The sequence below is a fragment of the Lampetra fluviatilis genome, chromosome 3 (assembly GCF_964198595.1).
Source record: "Lampetra fluviatilis chromosome 3, kcLamFluv1.1, whole genome shotgun sequence".
Classification (NCBI taxonomy): domain Eukaryota; kingdom Metazoa; phylum Chordata; class Hyperoartia; order Petromyzontiformes; family Petromyzontidae; genus Lampetra; species Lampetra fluviatilis.
The window spans coordinates 14,045,927-14,065,776 of NC_136277.1; the positions used below are offsets into that span (position 1 = coordinate 14,045,927).

At 46.7% G+C, this 19,850-nt stretch overlaps 1 protein-coding gene across 1 annotated transcript; it reads right to left on the reverse strand.

Moving 5' to 3' along the window:
• Window positions 1-6,633: 6,633 nt before the first annotated feature.
• LOC144953110 (histone chaperone ASF1-like) lies at window positions 6,634-17,895 on the reverse strand. The gene is made up of 4 exons (XM_078883647.1): window positions 17,289-17,895; window positions 13,857-13,972; window positions 11,975-12,151; window positions 6,634-9,663 (listed from the first exon to the last, which is right to left on the reverse strand). Exons 1-4 carry the CDS (start codon window positions 17,395-17,397, stop codon window positions 9,388-9,390), a joined length of 678 nt encoding a protein of 225 aa, XP_078739773.1. The 5' UTR covers window positions 17,398-17,895; the 3' UTR covers window positions 6,634-9,387.
• Between the last annotated feature and the right edge of the window lie 1,955 nt (window positions 17,896-19,850).

Here is a 19,850-nt window from a genome sequence, read left to right on the forward strand (position 1 = left end):
AGAATTAATTAATAACGAACGGTTGATAACCGTTGGAAATGGAGAAAGAGAAAGGATAACCTGCTGGAAAGGGGGATACGGGATATATAAGAGGCCCGAGTTAAAGCTCGGGGCACATTCTGGAGTGAAGCCTCTGTACGTTTGGTCTCTATGTGTTTGCACGTTATCTGTGAATAAACCATAAAATAGAGCTAGACCTACCGTGCCCGAAGTCCTTGTCACGTGTAACGCGATAAACGGGGTACTTACCTGCTCTAGCAGACATCCACCAGTAGGGTGTGATGTGTGGGCCACCAAGGATCCCCAGACCCCAAGAGGGGGGCTGGGGGAAGATCCCAGGTCTCTCTGGAACTCTCTGGAAGGGAAGCGTGGCCAGGGGCGTGGGGACCCTGGCAGATGTATAAAAGCCGGACCCCTGACCGGGTTCGGCAGTGTTCCTCAAGCCGAAGACTGAAGACCGGGCTTAGAGTAGGACCCTGGGTACCCCAGTCCCGTGTCCTTCTAAGTGCCGGGCTGAGAGGGCCAGTGGTCAGACCCGTTACCTTGGCTGGGTCGGGTCGAGATAACCTCCCCTAGGGACCCTAGCCAGAGGGCTGAGTGTACGTGGTCCCAAGTAATAGGACACGATAGCCCGGAGGACATACCTCAGGTAGCGGGTGTAAGAGGCCGTTACCCCTTTGCCGTAGGGACCCTGTACATTAGTGTTATTGAATAAAAGTGTCGCCTCAACTCCCGGCTCGTCCTTGGACTCACTACACATGCATTCATGTGAATGGAAGTCAGTTTGAACGTATGTTGAAATAAGTAAAATAACCAACGTGGTCTGTATCTTTTGGGCCACCCTGTAAAAGCAACAGTCGCCATTACTTGGCGGCGGCGTCACAACGGCGCCTGTGCCAGGGCTCGGTACACTTCAAGGCTACGTGAAGTGTCGAAGGCTCACTGCTGGCACGCCGCAGGGCAGACCCAGGTAGTTGTCATGGGTTGACTGACTGGCAGATGCACCAACTGCGCCCGCCCACTGTGCCAACTTTCTGCGTTTTATCCGCCCGGCGCTCTACACGTTGTTTTGAGGCGTCGCTCATCTGCGCTCTTGTCGTTGCTGGAGGGCAGCTTCCACCTGAATGGACTTGCCGATCGCCGGTAGCAGCAGTGTTAAGGCCAGCCTCTGTGAAGGAGGTTCGTGCGCGCACACACGCACGCCGTTGGCTTCTCTGTCGCTTCTCTTGATGCAGCAAATCTGGCTGTGACGGTCCCACCTGATGACGGAGACTTGTGTTGCCTCCGAAACGTCGTGATTTTTATTTTATTTTTTAGTAATTTTAATTAAATTTTTTACCTCCGTGACTTTACCGAAAGAACTAAGAGTATGAATCATTGCAGTCACGAAAGCTTCAAATCTAGAATTCTCTGTGGCTCACCAGTTCCAAAGACAAACATCCCCCGTATAGCCTTAACCAGACTGCTGGGGCAAGTGCCGTTATCGAGCATCTATGAAGGGCGGCACGGCACACGAGGGGGTGGGTGGCCAACACCACGCCCGGCCGCCTTTGTCTCCCCATTGGCGATGTTCGCGCACCGCAGCAGGTACTCATTCGAGGCTGAGTCGGTGTGAGGGGAGGCCCAGGACCGGTTCAGATATAATCGTCACCGGTGCTGGCCGTGAGCGGGAAACGAAAACTGGTCCATACTCTTAGTTCTTTCGGTAAAGTCACGTAGGTAAAAAATGAAATAAAAATTTATAACAATAAAACAATAAAATCACGACGTTTGGGGTTCGTTGTGCACCACACACCACACCGCACACCACAGCACCAACGCGAGCACTCACAAAATATTGATTTTAAGCTTTCGTGACTGCAGGGATTCATCTTCTTGGTCTGGACTCTGTCTTCTCGACAGACCTGTCTGAATGGACTGTCTTCTCGACAGACCTGTTCTCCACCTGAGGACGGCTGCTTGCGTTGTGGCCGAAACGTCGTGAGAATTATTTTATTGTTTTATTTTTATTATTTTATTATTTCCATTCTACGTGACTTTACTCAGAAAATCTCAACGACCCCGGGCGACCGACGAAAAGGTGGAGGGGGGCTGGGGGCGCTTTGAGGGTTTGTGCGAAAGGTCAACTAACGTCCCAATTAATTCAGCGTCTCGCTAATTGCCCTCCCCCCCTCCTCCCCCCCAATTAGCGAGGCGGTGAATGCGGGAAGTCTCCCCCCCCCCTCCTCCCGTCATTGTCACAAAACGTTCCCCGTCACTCGTCCTCATTTCACATCCAGTCGTCACCGCATACCTATCAACCCACTTAGCAGTGTCATACCTTATTACAGACCAATTCAGACCTTATTGGTTACCCTGAGAAATCTCAACGTTCATCCCACAAAGTCCCATCACAAGGGAGAAACACGAACACATTTTTTTGGCTCGTATCGAAACGGCTGTACGCTGTATGGACCTTAAAACTCAATTTCACTGGACAAGAATACGGGTTTAACCGTATGGGTTAACAGGTTTGTCACCAGCACCATGAAGAGCTCTTCTTTTTTTATCATTATCGTTAGAATTTGCTAATTGCGTGTCGCAAAGATGAGCATCTGATTTTGTTTTGGAACAGACGTCACATTTTGACGTCTCGTTTCCACTTGAGCCGTTCGACGACGTTGGCTGCCGAGTTCACGGATTATTTTAGTGCCGCCATTCAGACACCCAACAACACTTGCACAGATACCCACAGATAAACTCACAGAGATCCACAGACTCTCAGAGACCCACACACACGATTCGCAGAGACCCACAGAATCGCAGATCCACAAACTCGCAGAGACCCACACAGATTCGCAGAGACTCGCAAAGAGACACACAGATTCGCATAGAGACCCACATACTGACACAGATACTCTCGCACGAAGGCACAGCCCTGCATGTTTTTTTTTTATCACACCCCTTCTTTCAAAATGACCTTCATCGGAGGGTATTCTAAGAAGAAAATTCTAGCCTCCCTTACCACACTGGCCACCATGCACATTACTTGGCAATCGATTAGATGCGGTGTATTTATACTATTTAGAGGCGCCACGGTGGAGAGATGTTAGCTACTTCGCCAGGTATACAGGAGGTTGTGGGTTCGATCCCGATCTTGACGCCTGGTGCATATTTGGAGTTTGCGTGTCTCTCTCCCCGTGGTCGCGTGGATTTTTCTCCGGATCCTTCGGGTTTTCACCACCACATTTATAATCAACCTCACGGCTTGAGAGTATTTGGTTGCTATACATTTCCACACGACGAATTGACACTTCGTTGAGCGACCATTTGTGAAAAATAGCCACATATCTCAGTGGGGCTTACGTGGTAAAAAAAACACAAGCTTTCCAATGCATACCCTTTCATCTGCACTCAAAAGTATAAAATAAATGCTTTTGACCCCTGAATTAATCAAATGTTTATATGGGTGGCTCGCATAAAGAAATTTTAACACATCGAAAAGCCACACGTAAAATTCGATAAAAAAATTCCAGGGTCAAAAGCATTTACTTTCTACTTGAGTGCAAATAAAAGTGTGCGCATTTAAAAATCGATTTTTTTTTTCATTACTTTGTTGTATTTTTGTGTTTACTTGTTGCTCTTGGTCAAATGGAAGGGGTGGGCGCGACCATTCGTGATTGCAAAAAATGGGGGGGGGGGGGGGTTGGGTGGAATGTACGATTATTACTTAGTAAACATTTAGTTAAAACACGAATAGACACCACGATGGGTGGGATCTGGACCGGCTTTTTTGTTTTGTTAAAACGAAATCTTGAATCGTCACGCGAGGAAGCGAGTCGGTGTGTAAACAATTTCAGCTCGTTCAGCTTCGTCAAAACATTTCAAAAAAATATAAACAAACACGGCAAGTTTAATGAAAGTGTGTAATAATAAAACATTATTATGGTTTATACTGCGGAAAGGGGTGAGGGTATTTATCATTCCTCCGGTATAAATAACACATTCGTGCAGAGGGAGCTGGTAGGAACGCAAATGTGGCCGACTGAGGCACAAGCCGGCGTGAGTAGGTTAAACGTTGAGTTTTATGAGGGCACCACGGGGTGACCAGCCTCTCCCCATCCAGCCCCACCCCTCCCCACCCAGCCCCACCCCTCCCCACGCAGCCCCTCCCCTCTCCACCCAGCCCCTCCCCTCTCCACCCAGCCCCACCCCTCCCACGACGGACGGATACAATAATCCCGTGGGCTGGTGGAACCAGGTGGTTCCTACCAATAAAATAGTCTAATAAACGTGCTCGTTGTTAAAACTCCCACGCTTGGATGAAATCGGCAACTTTCTGGATTTTGCAAGTCGGGTTTGCTCACCATTACTGCACAAGGCCACTCGACGTGTGTGTGAAAGCGCGCTTCAAAGCTCATCGGATTCCTCCAGTCTACGTAAAGTTTCTGATACGTAAAAAAAAAACATTCTTCTGATGCCAGTAACTAAAGTATGTAACATGGAATCCGTCGAGTTTTCGGCTCATTAATGTAATTATCTTAACCATCCCGTTACCGATGACGTGTACGTCATCGTACACGTCATCACTTTTTCTTCCGAATCCACACGTTTACGTCAATTCCGTAACGGAATCGGGAGTAAAAGGCCACACGTGGAGGGGGCGTGTGACTTTTCAGCGCCAGCTATCGGAGAGTACTGCAGTCGTGTCACTATGGTTGCCTGCGGCGAGTAACGTCTTTAGAAACGTCGTTGCGACTAGGGGTCGGCACGGTTTGGCTCAAACCACCAAACCGCGGTTTGAACCGAACCAAATCGGTTTGGTTTGGCTCTGTTTGAACTGGTTCGGTTTGGTTTGGGGCTACGAAAACCGACTCGGTTTGGCTTGGACAGGGTGGAACCGGCTCAAACTAGTTTGGTTCAAGCCAACTTAAGAGGTTTGGTTTAGCTTAGTTTGGTTTGGTTTTGGTTTGGTTTGGTTCAGTCGTCGCTGGTTTGGTTTGGATTGCTCAATTTGAAACCAGTTTGAGTCGGTTCAAACCGTGCCGACCCCTAGCTGCGACTACGCCTCTAAATATAAAATTAACGTAGAGCTGCTTGTGCCGTTCCCGAGATTCGGCGGTGAACGGGGACACCCACGCACAGGCTGCGACAATTTGCAGACGTTTCGGAACGGAAATGCGCAATTGCAAATCTGTTCTTTCTTAAAAACAAGGAAAAACCCTGTCAACTTTTCAGTGCTTTATTATTTTTTTTTTATTGCAGAACCTTTGACAGTGCTAAGTAGAAATAATTTGTGGGGGGCGTATGTACAGTATGACAGATGTTTAGTTTTTTTACACGACAGCCCATTTAGAATCATCTCTTGTGCAACAGAGACCCAGGGGATAACACGAGACATTAACGCACACACGTGTGCAGAAACATTGGAAGCAAATAAAAAAAAAAACAAAAAAAAATCCAAACAACCCCCCCTCCCGCCCCACCATGCAAACCTAAAAAAAACACAACCTAATCCAATTCCAAAAAAAAACAATTTCAAGGCATTATTACCGCACGCAATACGAACACGTTATTGAAACGCGACGGCATTCTTAACATTGGGGGGAAAAAAACACTTGGCGCGCCAAATCGACGCTTTCCGGCGCCTGCGAGGGCGATGGATATCCTTCGTGGCAAGGGGTCCTGCGCAAAGAAACGCGGGCGACATTTCTAAATCATTATGGCGCTGTCAAATGGCTGCATCTCGCCCGTGGATGATACCCCGTCCCATACGGTATCCAGGGGAGGATGTTCAGCCTTAAACCACGCTTAGCCTCAATTCTTAATTAATCCCCCGTGAAGGTCTCGTCTCATCGGAGGGCCAAGCGGAAGCCAAGTGGTGGTAAGCAGCAGCAAGCCACCGCTACCACCACCATTACAGGGTGACCTACAAGCTTGCAGTGACATCTTGATAGCTGCCCAGCTTTGGGACAACTTCGTTCGCGCGTGCGTGCGCATCGATTAGCGCTGGTAATTCGACGTCGAGCGGCGTCACACAGGATGTCGACCCGTCTCCCCAAAGCCCACTGGGTTCGACTCTCGGCCATGGCTGGCGAGAGTAGCAAAAAGTGGTGAAATTGGGGCCACGAGACCGACGCCACACCCCTCGGGCGAGTCTCCGGCAAAGTTGATTCGCCTTGAACCGTTGCTTTGCAGGTGATGCAAGGGAGTGGGCCCCGCTGTACGCGACGTGTCCCCTCGCGTGCCGGAGCTGGTCGTCGTAGGCGCTTGCAGACGGCGCTTGCCGCCCCCCCCCCTCCAGCAGGCAGTAATGGAGGGGGGGGGGGTGATCTTTAAGGCCAAAGCAAGGTCAGGCAATATGTGATCGTAGAAAGGAAGCTTGCGTATGCGAATTGCCCAATGACGGGTCCAGCGTTAATTGTCCGGCGAGCCACCGTTCAACGTGCCTTGCTTGTTGTTTAGCTTGTCTTCCGCCCCCCCCACCACCGCAACCTCCGATTAGCATGGTTGGCAAAGTACGGTGCCAGAGAATATCAACGTACACACACACGCGCGCATACACATGTGCCGAAAGCAAAGATTACGGGATGATAATTTACGTAAAAAAAACTGCCATGTAAAAACACGATTTACACATTTTCACAAAGAGTGTGTGAATACATAAATTTAACTTTATTAACTATACATAGTACTTATATAAAATGCATTTGTTACTTTTGACTCTATTACTTCAACATGGTCGCTCTCGCGAGCAAGCGTGACAACTCCTCCGCTTCAATCCCACGCACAACCTTTTTGTAAAGAACTCCATGGAACAAACAACTTCCTCCGGCCTTCCCCGCACGGCCAATAACGATAAAACCACACTCACACACACCACGGTGCCACCTCCACTTCTAACAACGGCCAACAAACATTTTCCGATTCGCTATTAGCCTGTGAACCAAGGGGGCAAAGCAGGAAGTTGTGGTCTTTACCGACCTAGGTGGCGAATACTAGCAGCATTCAACTTGACCGCTATTCGCCAACACCACCACGGTCAGAAAAGTTAGCTTTATATCAATTGTCCATTTTCATAGACACGGCACGCACTTAATATGCATTTTAGATTTTTTTTTTTTCCCCCCGTAGACGTTTCCTATCAAATTAGTTCTCCCAAAACAACAATCTATAAAATCGGACATTCTACGGCACCCTTCGACAACATCCTACACATTTGTGATCGAGGAAGAAAAGAAACCCCAAACGCTTTCTTAAAATCATTATTAGCATTTGCCACCCTGGCTGGGAGAGATAAGAAATTGTTGAGCCAATTGGACTCAAAGACCCCTCTTGGCCATTAAGTCATCCACCTCATCATCCATCCCGTCGCACCTCCCCCCTTAAGCGCATTCATAAAAATAAATATTACAACTCATCAACTGTGTGAGCAGGTGCGAGAACAAAATAAACCCCTCCCCGCACCCCCTTCCGCTCTGCAAATCTGATCTTTGCTAACGAACCTACAATAGTACCCAGGCAAAAGAACGGCACAGGACATAGGCACCACCACCACCACCACCACAGCGGTTCTCAACACGTCAACGACATCACGACACCGATTTGTGAATGTCGTGTAGCACGCCTCGCAGGTAATAATAGCGTGTGGCCTCACTCCCGTTTGATTATTATTCACATTTGTTCAATGTGCGTTCCCCCACTCCCCCAATTTATATCCCGATTGTGCGACTGCCGTAATGTCACGAGTGACTTTTAAATAATCTAAATTGAAAACGAATTTCTTAAAGAACTGCTTTGTGTTTAGTTGATCCTTCCCCAGCACCTCCAATTAGCGCCGGTTGCCAACGTACGGTGCGAAAGAAGTTAAACGTACGTACGTATTAAGGCTCACAGTTGTTATCTCGGGAGACGGGCGTCAACACTTGGGCGCGTAATCATGACGGGTCGACACACCGACCGAAATCTGTTCTCACAACTCTAAGAGCAACACGCTTCTTTCTAAATCGTGCGTGGTAACAGGAGTCTGATACTAACGTTGCGCAAAATACTCTTGCAAAACACGCGCCCTGACTTGAGTGTAGGATAATGCACAGCCAAGAGACGGGTAGCAGGGGAGGGGGGAAAGAGACAACACAAACAAGACGGTGCCAAAGGTAGACGAAAATATTAATCTTGAATCAAACTGAAACGCCAAATTGTGACAATTCATGAAATTGCTTTGGGGGGGGGGGGGGTGGCGTATGGGGGATATGGAGGCTAACATTGTGACATACCTAAACAACGCCAATTTAGAACAAGTAGATTCCGTTTTGTGCTTTAATCTCATCTTGTAACTGGGCTGAAACGCTTGCTTTGCAGCGCACGAGAAAAAGCCAATTTCTTTATAAAGCCAGGAAACAATTTGGAGGGGGGGGGTGAGGGGATAGGGGGAAAGGTGACTCAATACCAACATGGGCAGAATGAGCCCACGGGGGGATTATTCAACCACCTCCAAAGTTCTGAACCTGTCACGACAAAAACACGGCAGCGGCTTTTCCGTAGCTTTCCACACTGGAGATCAACGGTAAGTGACCCTCACGGCGCACCGAAGCCTTCGGACTACCTCGATAAAAACCCCTCATCTAACTAAACTACTTTTATTTTACCAGGTTTTCATGCCACACTGAGCTATGTAGTTCTTTTTCCAGCTGGGACCTGGCTATTACTAATGATAACTCAACGAAGTGGATTACCATCATCGTGTGTAAATTTACGAACGGCCAAATACTCTAAACGCGTGACGTTGATTCTAAATGCGGAGAGGGAAAACCGGAGGCCCCGGAGAAAAATCCACGCGACCCACAGGGGAGAGAGAGACATCGAAAACTACAAAAAGACAGCAGCAGGCGTCAGGGTCGGGATCGAACCCACGACCTCCTGCATACCAGGCGAGGTAGTTAACATCTCGCCAACGTCACGCCCACCCCAGCCTCTCTCCCACCCACATCCCGAACCAAACTCTCCGCTCCGTCTGCCTGATACCACGCACACTGGAGCTGCGAGGAGTAAAAAGGAGTGAACGCAAAAAGTAGGGGGTAGCGGATAGGGGGGGGGCGTGGTGGTGGACGGCCTGCTCCTAACCTGCAAGTGTTTCATGTCGGTCAACCGAAAAGCAAAGTCGCTTCCGTCGATATAAAAAAAACAACACACAAACAAGGCGGTGGTGATGGTGGGGTGGTGGGGTGGGGGGAGGGCATCACACCATGCCACGGAACAACTAAAAAAAACCTTTACGGAGCGCGGTTGCGAGAGACGCACGGTTGTGGCCGTTGGAACAACTTAACGGTTTTCCTGTTTAGTTTTTGTTAATCCCGCGGCAATTTCGGAAACGCGACAAATGACAACGCCGGAAGAGGAGGCGCCAAGTCAGAGGCAGTCCATGGAGTTGCTGTTGTCGGGGTGGACGTTGAGGGCGAGGGCGGAGGACGACATGCCGAGCGGCGGTGGCGGTGGGAAGGCTGGCAACCCCTTCGTGGACAGTCCCGGCGAGGCCGCCGTCGCCGCCGCCGCCGTCATGGACGCCGCAGAGTTCGATGCCAGCGCCGGGTCGACGTTCTCACGCTCCGCCAATTTCTGCGAGTCGTCCCAGTTGATCTGGAACCGCGTGACGCGGGGGCTTGTGCCCAGAACGTTCCTCTGGAGCTGTGAGGGGAATATACCACGGAGAGTGGGACGTCGTTATTGTGATTCCACCCCGACTGGACATGTGTGAGCTTCACAGCGCATCGGATTCCTCATCCAGTCTATGTAAAGATTCTGATTCTGTGTTCATTACCAGGGCCCAGAATTAGGAGCTAGGTTGGATACAAGGAGCTCCATTGCAAAGGCCAAAGGACAGAGGCAGGTTCATTATCACCAAAAGGCTGACAATAGCGTGGCAGGTTCATCATCACAACTAGTTTTTTTTATTCAAGATTTGAAGCTTTCGTGACTGCAAGGATTCATATTCTTAGGTTTTTTCGGTAAAGTCACGTAGGTAAAAATGTTTTAATTAATAAAAGTAAAGTAAAATAAAAATCACGACGTTTCAGAGGCAACACAAGCTTCCGTCTTCAGGTGGAACCGTCACAGCACGATAGCTGTATCAAGTGAGAGAAATTCCAAGAAACAGTATGTATATATACTGCCGCACCGAACCACACAAAAAATAATATTCAGGGTCTACCTTGGCTCCTCCCACCCTCAACCAGTATATATACAAATACTGTTTCTTGGAATTTCTCTCACTTGATACAGCTATCGTGCTGTGACGGTTCCACCTGAAGACGGAAGCTTGTGTTGCCTCCGAAACGTCGTGATTTTTATTTTATTAATTTTTTACCTACGTGACTTTACCAAAAAAACCTAAGAATATAATTTTTTAATTTAATTAACCAGGTAAGGCCCCACTGAGCCATGTGGCTCTTTTTCAGAAGCAGCCTATCGCAAATGATGGCCCAACGAAGCGGCTTATCATCACGTGGAAATTGAAAGCAGCTAAAATACTCTAAAACATGTGAAGTCGATTCTAAATGTGGAGCGGAAAAAACCGGAGGACCTGGAGAAAAGCCACGAGACCAAGGGTGAGAGAAACTCGCAAACTCAAAATATACAGGTTTTGGGATCTAAGCCACAACCTCCTGTATATCAGGCGAGGTAGTTAACATCTCGCCTCCCGTGGCGCCCCAGGAATTAAAGCCTGGTTTAGTTTTAACCAGCTATATCATCAACGATCTCAAGACTTGAGCTAAAATTAAGCTTTTAAGTGGTCATAAAGGCCTCATTTAGTGCTAGAAGGACAGTGATTGGGCCAGGTTTATCATCACGACCCACGGATTAAGCCAGATTAAGTGTTACGAATATCAAAGGCTGAGCCAGATTAGGCGTGAGGAGCCCAGGAATTGAAGCTATATTAAGTGTTAAAAGTCAAGAATTTCAGCCAGGAACAATTATCACAGCCCACGAATTGTCAGATTAAGAAGTAACGAGGCGATGGACATAACCAGGTTTATTTTCGCAGGGCCCGATTAAAAAAACTCAACTATTAAAACAATTTGTATTTGATCAGGTAAGGCCCACTAAGCTATACATCTCGTTTTCAGAAGTGACCTGGCCACAAACGATATCTCAGAGAAGTGGCTTATCACGTAGAAATGTGAAATGTTTAACAGCTAAATACCCTGAATCCAAGTCGATTCTCAACGTGGAGGGAACAAAAACGGAGGACCCAGAGAAAAATCCTCACAATCACAGGGAGAGAGAAACATGCAAACTCCAAATATGCATGTTGAACTTCTTTCACAACGTACGTAGCCAACTCTGCTAATCGGAAGTTGCGGGGTAAGGACAACAAACTAAACACAAAAAGCAGTTTTAAAGAAATGAGGTTTCAATCTCGATATAAAAGTGCATCGCTCCTCCAGTGGCTTCCTAGTATCGGACGGAAGAAGAGTGCTCCAGACGGCCGCAGAAGCGCATCCAAAAGCACGCGATGCTTTGACCGTCTTTGTTCGATGGCCAGTCAAATATGCAGCAGGCATTGTCAGGGTCGGGGGGATTGAACCAGAGGTCGCAACCGGGTACCCGATACCCGTACTCTACCTGATACCCTGCTACCCGTACCCGGCCGGGTACGGATACCCGTTTGCAACCCTGGTGTGGCCGGGTACGGGTAGAACATGAGTCACTGGTGAGTAACCGTTTGTCACTCATTTCCCAACGTCTTGTCTCTTCTCGCAATTCAAGTTCCTAGAATCAACCCACCCGCGCCTGCAACATGGCTTCATCCCAGAGGTCGCAATCAGGTACCCGATACCCGGCCAAGTACAGGTAGGGTACGGCCGGGTACGGGTACCCATTTGCGACCGTAGTGCGGCCGGGTACGGAATCAAAACCGTTTGCGACCTCTGGATTGAACCCACGCCCTCCTGCATAACCTGGCGCGGTAGTCAACGTCTCGCCAACCGTGGCGCACCTTGGAGTAATCAGGTTTGGCGGGAGGGTTCTCCTTGAGCTCGGGGTCGATGTACTCGTTGTTGACGTAGTAGCCAATGCGGATGAACTCCTGGTTGCGGTACGTGCACGTGATGAGCACCACCGTGACGCCCACCGCGTCCGTGTCGGGGATCAGCTCCGGCTTCGCTGCCATCGCCTACAGCGAGCGGGGGGGGGGGGGGCGCAGATGGAGCGAAAGAAAGAAAGAGGGGAGATGGGTGGTAGGGATATGAGACGGAGGGAAGGAAATTGACAGAGCAAGATGTAGGGGTGAATAAGATTGAGAGAGATAGGATTGGGGGGGGAAGGAGATGGACAGAGAGGAAGATGTAGGGGAAGAAGATGGACAAATGAAGATGGTGAGAGATATAGGAAGATGGAGGGAGACAGGAAGATGAAGGGAAGGAGATGGGCACAGGGAGATGACAAGATATAGGTAGATGGAGGGAGATGGAGAGACAGGAAGATGGAGGGGAGGAGATGGAGCGATATAGGAAGACAGAGAGAGGGTGACAGGGAGGATGTTTGAGAGAGAAACAGTTTGGAGCAGGCCGAGGAGGAATATGGAGAGAGACAAGTTCCACGGAGGGAGATGCAGGGAGACATAAAGACACACAGAGGGAGAGAAGGCACGTGGAAATAGAACGACGGAGGGGAAGAAGATTGAGGGCAGCAGCCAGGGTAAGATGGAACGGGACACAAATTAACCAATGCAATTTGCCACACTTCCATCTGCCGCCTACAATGTAATCATGCAGCAGCACCAGCAGCCTATAACACTCGGCTGCTTCATGCAAAGTGGTCGCCCTTCCAAGCACGATGTACGTACGTATGTATTTGGAACTTATTTTGCAACCGTGCTCATCGGAGGTGTTGAGCGCTAACCCTGCGTAGTTTCCCTACAGGACTAAAATCGGGGTGTATTCCAGCAGATTCGGTCACAGGCACTGTAGCACATAAGATTAATTAAAGCAGGTTTTACCAAGTTTTGTGCACAGTGCGTTCGACGATTAAGGACAACTGCTGGCTATGATGATCATCGTTACGATAATGCAGCAGGGGTGGCCAACCTGTAACAGATCAGAGCCAAAAAGTACCCACGAGTTCTACAAAGAGCCAAGTATATATATATACACACAGTAGACTCGATTATCTGCGTGTGATTTATCCGATTTGCGGATTATCGAGTCTACCGTGTAGAAATTAATAACTCATGGAATTTCCCATTAAGTACTGCAGTTGCAAGCCTTTACAAGTGGGCGGAGTTTGATTGATGTTGGTTGGCATGGCTCTCCTATCCACGTAGTGAGCAGAGTCTTCTGCGCGGGAGCAGGAAAGCGTCATCAGAGCATGCAAATCCATCGGTCGATCGTTAGTTTTAGGCATAGAGAACCGTGGAAAATGGATATTCATGTATAATCCGCAATTTTGAATTATCCGCGGCCATCAACCCCGTCCTTAGCACGGATAATCGAGTTTATTGTATAAAAGTTTATATATAGTGACAGTTTTCGGTACAGCACGGGAAACTTTCAATATTCTTTGGCTTCGACTGTGATGGTACATTTCTACGTGACGCCCCTTCGATAGAGCCACGCGATGAATTAAAGAGACGCATTTGGCTCGGGAAACACCGCTTGGCCACTGCTGCGGTAATGCTGCTGGTGACGACGATAGCGCTCTGCAATTATGATGCCCAACGCCGAAACGCATACATTCATTCACGAACAAAACGCGACGTTTCGAGACGCAAAAAATAAGTCGCCGCACAAAAAAACAAGAAACCGACCGCAAATCGCGACGGCACAGTGGATGGAGTAAGGAGGAGAGACAGACGGAGAGGAATAGAGAGAGATCGGTACCTGGAAGACGAACATGTGGCAACCGGCGGGGACAGGCCCCACGAGCACCGAGTCCAGCGTCTGGTCGTACTCCTCACTCTCGGCCGAGCCCACGTAGATGATCTTCCACTCCAGGTCTACGTTACAAAAAATAGTACAAAAAAATTACGTCACAAATTCTGTCCACGTGCTGCATGCATGTTGAAATGCTTCGCACCGTACGTAGCCGACCGTGCTAAGCGTGCAGAAGTGCCGGGGAAGGACAACAAACCAAAAAACGACAGTTTCTGTAGATTCAGAGGCGTGGGGGAAAACCCATGTGAAGCACTCGGTATGCGGCCAGAAGCGGCGCCAACAAATGCCCGAGTTCTGTGGTCCTATATTAGGATGTTTGACCAACTCTGTTACGTGTATGTCATCGGAATGGCGTGTGGCAGAGTTGTGTGGCGGTCGTGTTGCTAGAGTTTCTTGCGGTGAGTAACAATGTCTTTAAAAACAACGGCGCTCCTACACATCTCTAAATAAAGTTAACGATGAATCGCAGATAATCAATGAACTGTGATGATTTCGGGGTAATCGCTCGCTTGTGTTGCTTCCGAAACGTCGTGAGTTAACTTGGGACTAGATAACACACCAAAAAATCGCGCCAAATTGTGTTGTACCAACAAGTGCCCCACCACAGTATGCGGCGTTACTGAAAGTCGTCGTTCCTCTGGCTACAAGTGTGTCCTCAACTAATCGCGTTGTGCATTTAATGCTTAAACATTTCGGGGTCTTTTTTTTAGATTTCAAGCTTTCGTGACTGTAGGGATTCATCTTATTGGTTCTTTCGGTAAAGTCACGTAGAAGGGAAATAATGAAAATTATTTTATTATGTTTATTATTTTGGTTCTTTCGGTAAAGTCACGTAGAAGGGAAATAATAACTTTTATTTTATTATGCTATTTTTATTATTTTGGTTCTTTCGGTAAAGTCACGTAGAAGGGAAATAATACAACTGATTTAATTGTTGTATTTTTATTATTTTAAAATTTCCCTTCTACGCGACTTTACCGAAAGAACCAAGAAGACATTTCGGGGTCGTTTTAAATTGCCGCGCGATCCTTTATTGCAATTGAAACGTCGCTCGGATAATCGAATTGAAATTGCGCTAAGTTTTGGTATTTAACGTTTTTAAACTATAGCATTGTTGCACGGCGGTGTCTGTCGCTTTTACTCATCTATTGAATAACATTTTATCATTATCGATTATCGCAAAGTGAAATACAGAAAATCGCGCCAAATTGCACTGTACGCCAATGTACAGTGCGCGCGAGTCCAATCTACATTTACACATTCCCGAAATCCGCTTTACCCCGCAGTTTAACAACATTGTAGCGTAGGGCATCTTCATTTTACATCACGGGTTTTTAATTTTAATACTTTGTCGTTATTCATTTGTTTTAAATCTAAACAAAATCGCGCCTCAATCGCGTTGTGTACAGTGCGTGGCACGTACAACATTGACGGCTACAAAGTGTTCGCCGTCACTTGAATACCGCGTTTTTTAGTTTTTTATCTTTTAAACTCTCCGTTGTTATTTAATACCGCTGCGTTCGTCTTTGTTTGTTTAACCCCCCGGGTTATTACGAAAGATTCGAAACTTAAATTGCGCCAAATTAATTATCGCGCGCTTTTTAGCGCCAAATTAGGGCCTCAGACAGATTTTACTTGTTATTTTAAACAACACTACTAATAAAAACACTTACCCTAACACTCACACAACTACACAAACAACTACAGAAACAACAAAATACGCAAACCGCAAACTTAAACGCCGATAAATACACGACATTCGCTTAAAGCCTGCAATACAAGGCCCTCAAACACCACCCACAACCCCGCTGCTAAAACCGATAAAACCTTTTAAAAATACACTACGCTAACACAAAGTAGTAAGATTTATTGGCGTAATACATTAAAGTAGCGTGAAGGATATGAAGTATAGTTATGTATAACTATTATAATAACCAGGCGTCACGATGTAAAGTGGAGATTGTGGCGTTAATAGGAGCGGTGTCGTCTACGCACAATTAATAGTTTGCCAAAATATATATTCGGAATAAAATGTAGTAACATCCCCCTCCTCATCTCGCTTTGTATCACAAACAACTCTTAACGATGTCAACGTGTCCTCTACTTAGATGTGAAGAACCACGACATATCAACGGTGTGGGTTGCATAAAAGTCAGACATCACGACATCGGGCCAATTCACATGTACAATTAAAATGAGGTAAAAAAAACTAGCAACATTTGGTTGCCACCGTTAACAATAATAAAAGTGTAAAAGCGTGAGCGAGATAACTGATATAAAAACCAAACACTACTCATTGTAACCGAGCCGCACAAGGCAGACAATCTGCAAGGTTTTGTGTTTTTTAATGGGTCCCGCGGTAATTTCGTGCGTTTCAAAAGGGATGGAAACGGTGAAATGTTGCACACAAAGCCAAACAAAACCCGTAGGAGATTGTGCTTGTTATGAATGAAAGTCTTTCCACAGTCGTTGTTTTACTTCCATGGTAGACACTGGGGTTTGCCTTGTGTGTAGTTAGTGTGCTTCAAGTCCGCTTGCGTGAGAGATCTTCATTCAACGAGCAGTGAGGCGGGCCATGATGATTAATTTGACCGTGTGATGATAAATCCTGATGATGATCCCAATGATTATAAATCCTGATGATGATCCCAATGATTATAACTCGCGATGATGATCTCAATGATTATAACTCCTGATGATGAACTCGTGATGATGATCCCAATGATTATAACAGCTGATGATGAACTCGTGATAATGATCCCAATGATTATAACTGCTGATGATAATCCCAATGATTATAACTCATGATAATCCCAATGATTATAACTCATGATGATAATCCCAATGATTATAACTCATGATGATAATCCCAATGATTATAACTCATGATAATCCCAATGATTATAACTGCTGATGATCCCAATGAATATAACTGCTGATGATGATCCCAATGAATATAACTCCTGATGATGATCCCAATGATTATAACTCGTGATGATCCCAATGATTATAACTGATGACCCCAATGATTATAACTCGTGATGATAATCCCAATGATTATAACTGCTGATGATAATCCCAATGATTATAACTCGTGATGATCCCAATGATTATAACTCCTGATGATGATCCCAATGATAAACTCGTTACGATCTTCCGATGTTGAAACGACGATTTGGCAAGCCGCCGCCGCCACCACAAACAGCCACCAATTCATTTTCAAGCGCCAATTTGTCCACGTTCACCGACTCGAAACGCCAAACAACAAACTCTAAAACACAACCAGCTTCAGCAGAACCTCGTGATCACACACACGAGGTGACGCGTTCAACATTCGACAAGAAGCTACACACCGACGCAGAGGCTCACAGCACGAACCTTCGAGTAGATCTTCGGTGCACTCGAAGGTGATCTCGAACTGGAAGGGGTTGAAGAAGGGAGATGGATTGTCAAGCACCACCACATTGTTTACTTGAACCTTCGCCATGGCGATGCTGTTGTTATTCTACTACTACTGCTGCTGCTTGAGTCGACTGCTGTTCTTGTTGCTGCTGCTTCAACTACTTAGCCGGCTTGTCTACAATTACACAATGATCGCCGCTCTTCGCCACCGCTGTTCGTGACCTTCCCGATTCTGATGTTTGACCAACACCGCTTGTTTGAAACTCCCAAATGCTGCCCCCCCCCCACCACCCCAACTCGTAAAATTCTCGATTTTTTTTCTTTCGCCCCCCGACGACGACTATTTTACAGTCACCGAATCTGGCCTCGTTAACTCGCTCCTTGGTATTACAAAGGGCGATGAGCGCAAATGAAATGACAACTCGATCAGCGGTAGTTCCAAAGGCTCTCGTTCCACGGTCAACGCCGCTCGCCACGGGGTCTCAGCTCCGTCTGCGCTCGTTCCCGCGTACGCGGCCACGCGACTTGAACGGGGCGCGAGCCGCGCTCCCATTGGCCAGGAGCGCGGTCACGTGGGGGGGAGGAGAGAGGGAGAGAGGGTAACGATTCGATTCCCTCGGCTAACGATTCTATTAGTATTTAGTGTAACGGTTCGATTCGATTGGGAAAACGATTAAATTCCCTTTGAATAATGAATCTAATAATCTTATCGTGTAACGATTCGATTCTATTTGGTTAACGATTTGATTCAATGGGTAACGATTATGTTGATTCTTACGTGCAACGCTTCGATTCCAATCGGGTAACGATTCGATCCATTGAATAACGATTCCATTATTTTGGGGTAACGATTCTACTCATTTGGGGTAACGATTCCATTCCTTTGGGTAACGATTCCATTTACTTTGGTGTAAAGATTGGATTCAATTGGTAAAACGATTCAATTTCTTTGGGCAACGACTCCATTCATCCTTACGTGTAACGATTAAATTCCAATTGATTAACACTTTCATTCAAAGGGGAACGATTATATTGATACAGACGTGTAATAATTCGATTCCAATTGGTTCACGATTCAATTCTATGGGTTAGGATCCATTTATCTAAGGTGTAACGATTCGATTCAATTGCTAGATAGATTCCCTTCGGTAAAGATTCGATTCCGGTGGGTAACGATTCTATTTATTCTTACCGGCAACGATTCGATTCCAATAGGTTAACGATTCGATTCCATAAAGAAAGCTTCTATTGATCTTTTCGTGTAACGATTCGATTACAAATGGTTACCGGTTTCATTACATTGGGTAACGATTCCCTTTACCTTCGGTGTAACGAATTCCATTGCAATTAGTTAACGATTCGACTACCTTGGGTGAACGATTCCATTTATTTTTTGCAAAAAATGCGATTAGATTGGTTAACGATTCGATTCCATTAAATAATGGGTGTAACGATTCGATTCCAATTGGTGAACGAGTTCTTTGGTTTGCCTACCGATTTGATTCAACACCCAGGGAGTGTTTGCAATTTAAAAGCAGTGTCAGTGCCGAACGTGAACGACCTGCAACTGCCCCTCTGCTGGCAACGTGTATGGTTATCTTCATTCATTACAACGTACAGGGGAGCTCCTCGACTTACGAACGCACATGGGGGACTCCTCTACTTACGAACGAGTTAGTTTCCAGAGGTGTCTGTTCGTAAGTCAATTTGTTCGTAAGTCCCAACTTTACTCCCGTCCATTCCAAATACGTTTTACGGCGTGTTCACCAAACACGGGGAATGTCTTTAGAAGTTGTATAATAACATGTAGGTGTAGATGCCACTGGTTCTTTGTGTTTCGCAGATGTAGATGCCACCGGTTCTTCATGTTCTGCAGATGTACATGCCACTGGTTCTTCACGTTCTGCAGATGTAGATGCCACTGGTTTTTCACGTTCTGTAGATGTAGATGCCACTGGTTCTTCACGTTCTGTAGATGTCACTGGTTCTTCACGTTCTGTAGATGCCACTGGTTCTTCACGTTCTGCAGATGTAGATGCCATTGGTTCTTTACGTTCTGCAGATGTAGATTCCACTGGTTCTTCACGTTCTGCAGATGTAGATGGCATTGGTTCTTCACGTTCTACAGATGTAGATGCCACTGGTTCTTCACGTTCTGCAGATGTAAATGCCACTGGTTCTTTACGTTCTGTAGATGTAGATGCCACTGGTTGTTCACGTTCTGTAGATGTCACTGGTTCTTCACGTTCTGTAGATGCCACTGGTTCTTCACGTTCTGCAGATGTAGATGCCATTGGTTCTTTACGTTCTGCTGATGTAGATGCCACTGGTTCTTCAAGTTCTGCAGATGTAGTTGCCACTGGTTCTTCATGTTTTGCAGATGTAGATGCCACCGGTTCTTCAAGTTCTGTATATGCCTCTGATTTTTCAAATTCTGCAGATGTAGATTCCACCGGTTCTTTAATTTATGTAGATGCCACTAGTTCTTCATGTTCTGCAGATGTAGATTCCACCGGTTTTTCAAGTTCTGCAGATGTA

Excerpts from the sequence above, each read along its gene's own strand:
- LOC144953110 (XM_078883647.1), bottom strand. The coding sequence starts at position 17,397 with ATGGCGAAGGTTCAAGTAAACAATGTGGTGGTGCTTGACAATCCATCT. Across the intron at positions 13,973-17,288 it reads CACCGAAGATCTACTCGAAG|ACCTGGAGTGGAAGATCATC; the intron begins GTTCGTGCTGTG and ends TTTGTAACGTAG. Across the intron at positions 12,152-13,856 it reads GCCACATGTTCGTCTTCCAG|GCGATGGCAGCGAAGCCGGA; the intron begins GTACCGATCTCT and ends CGCTCGCTGTAG.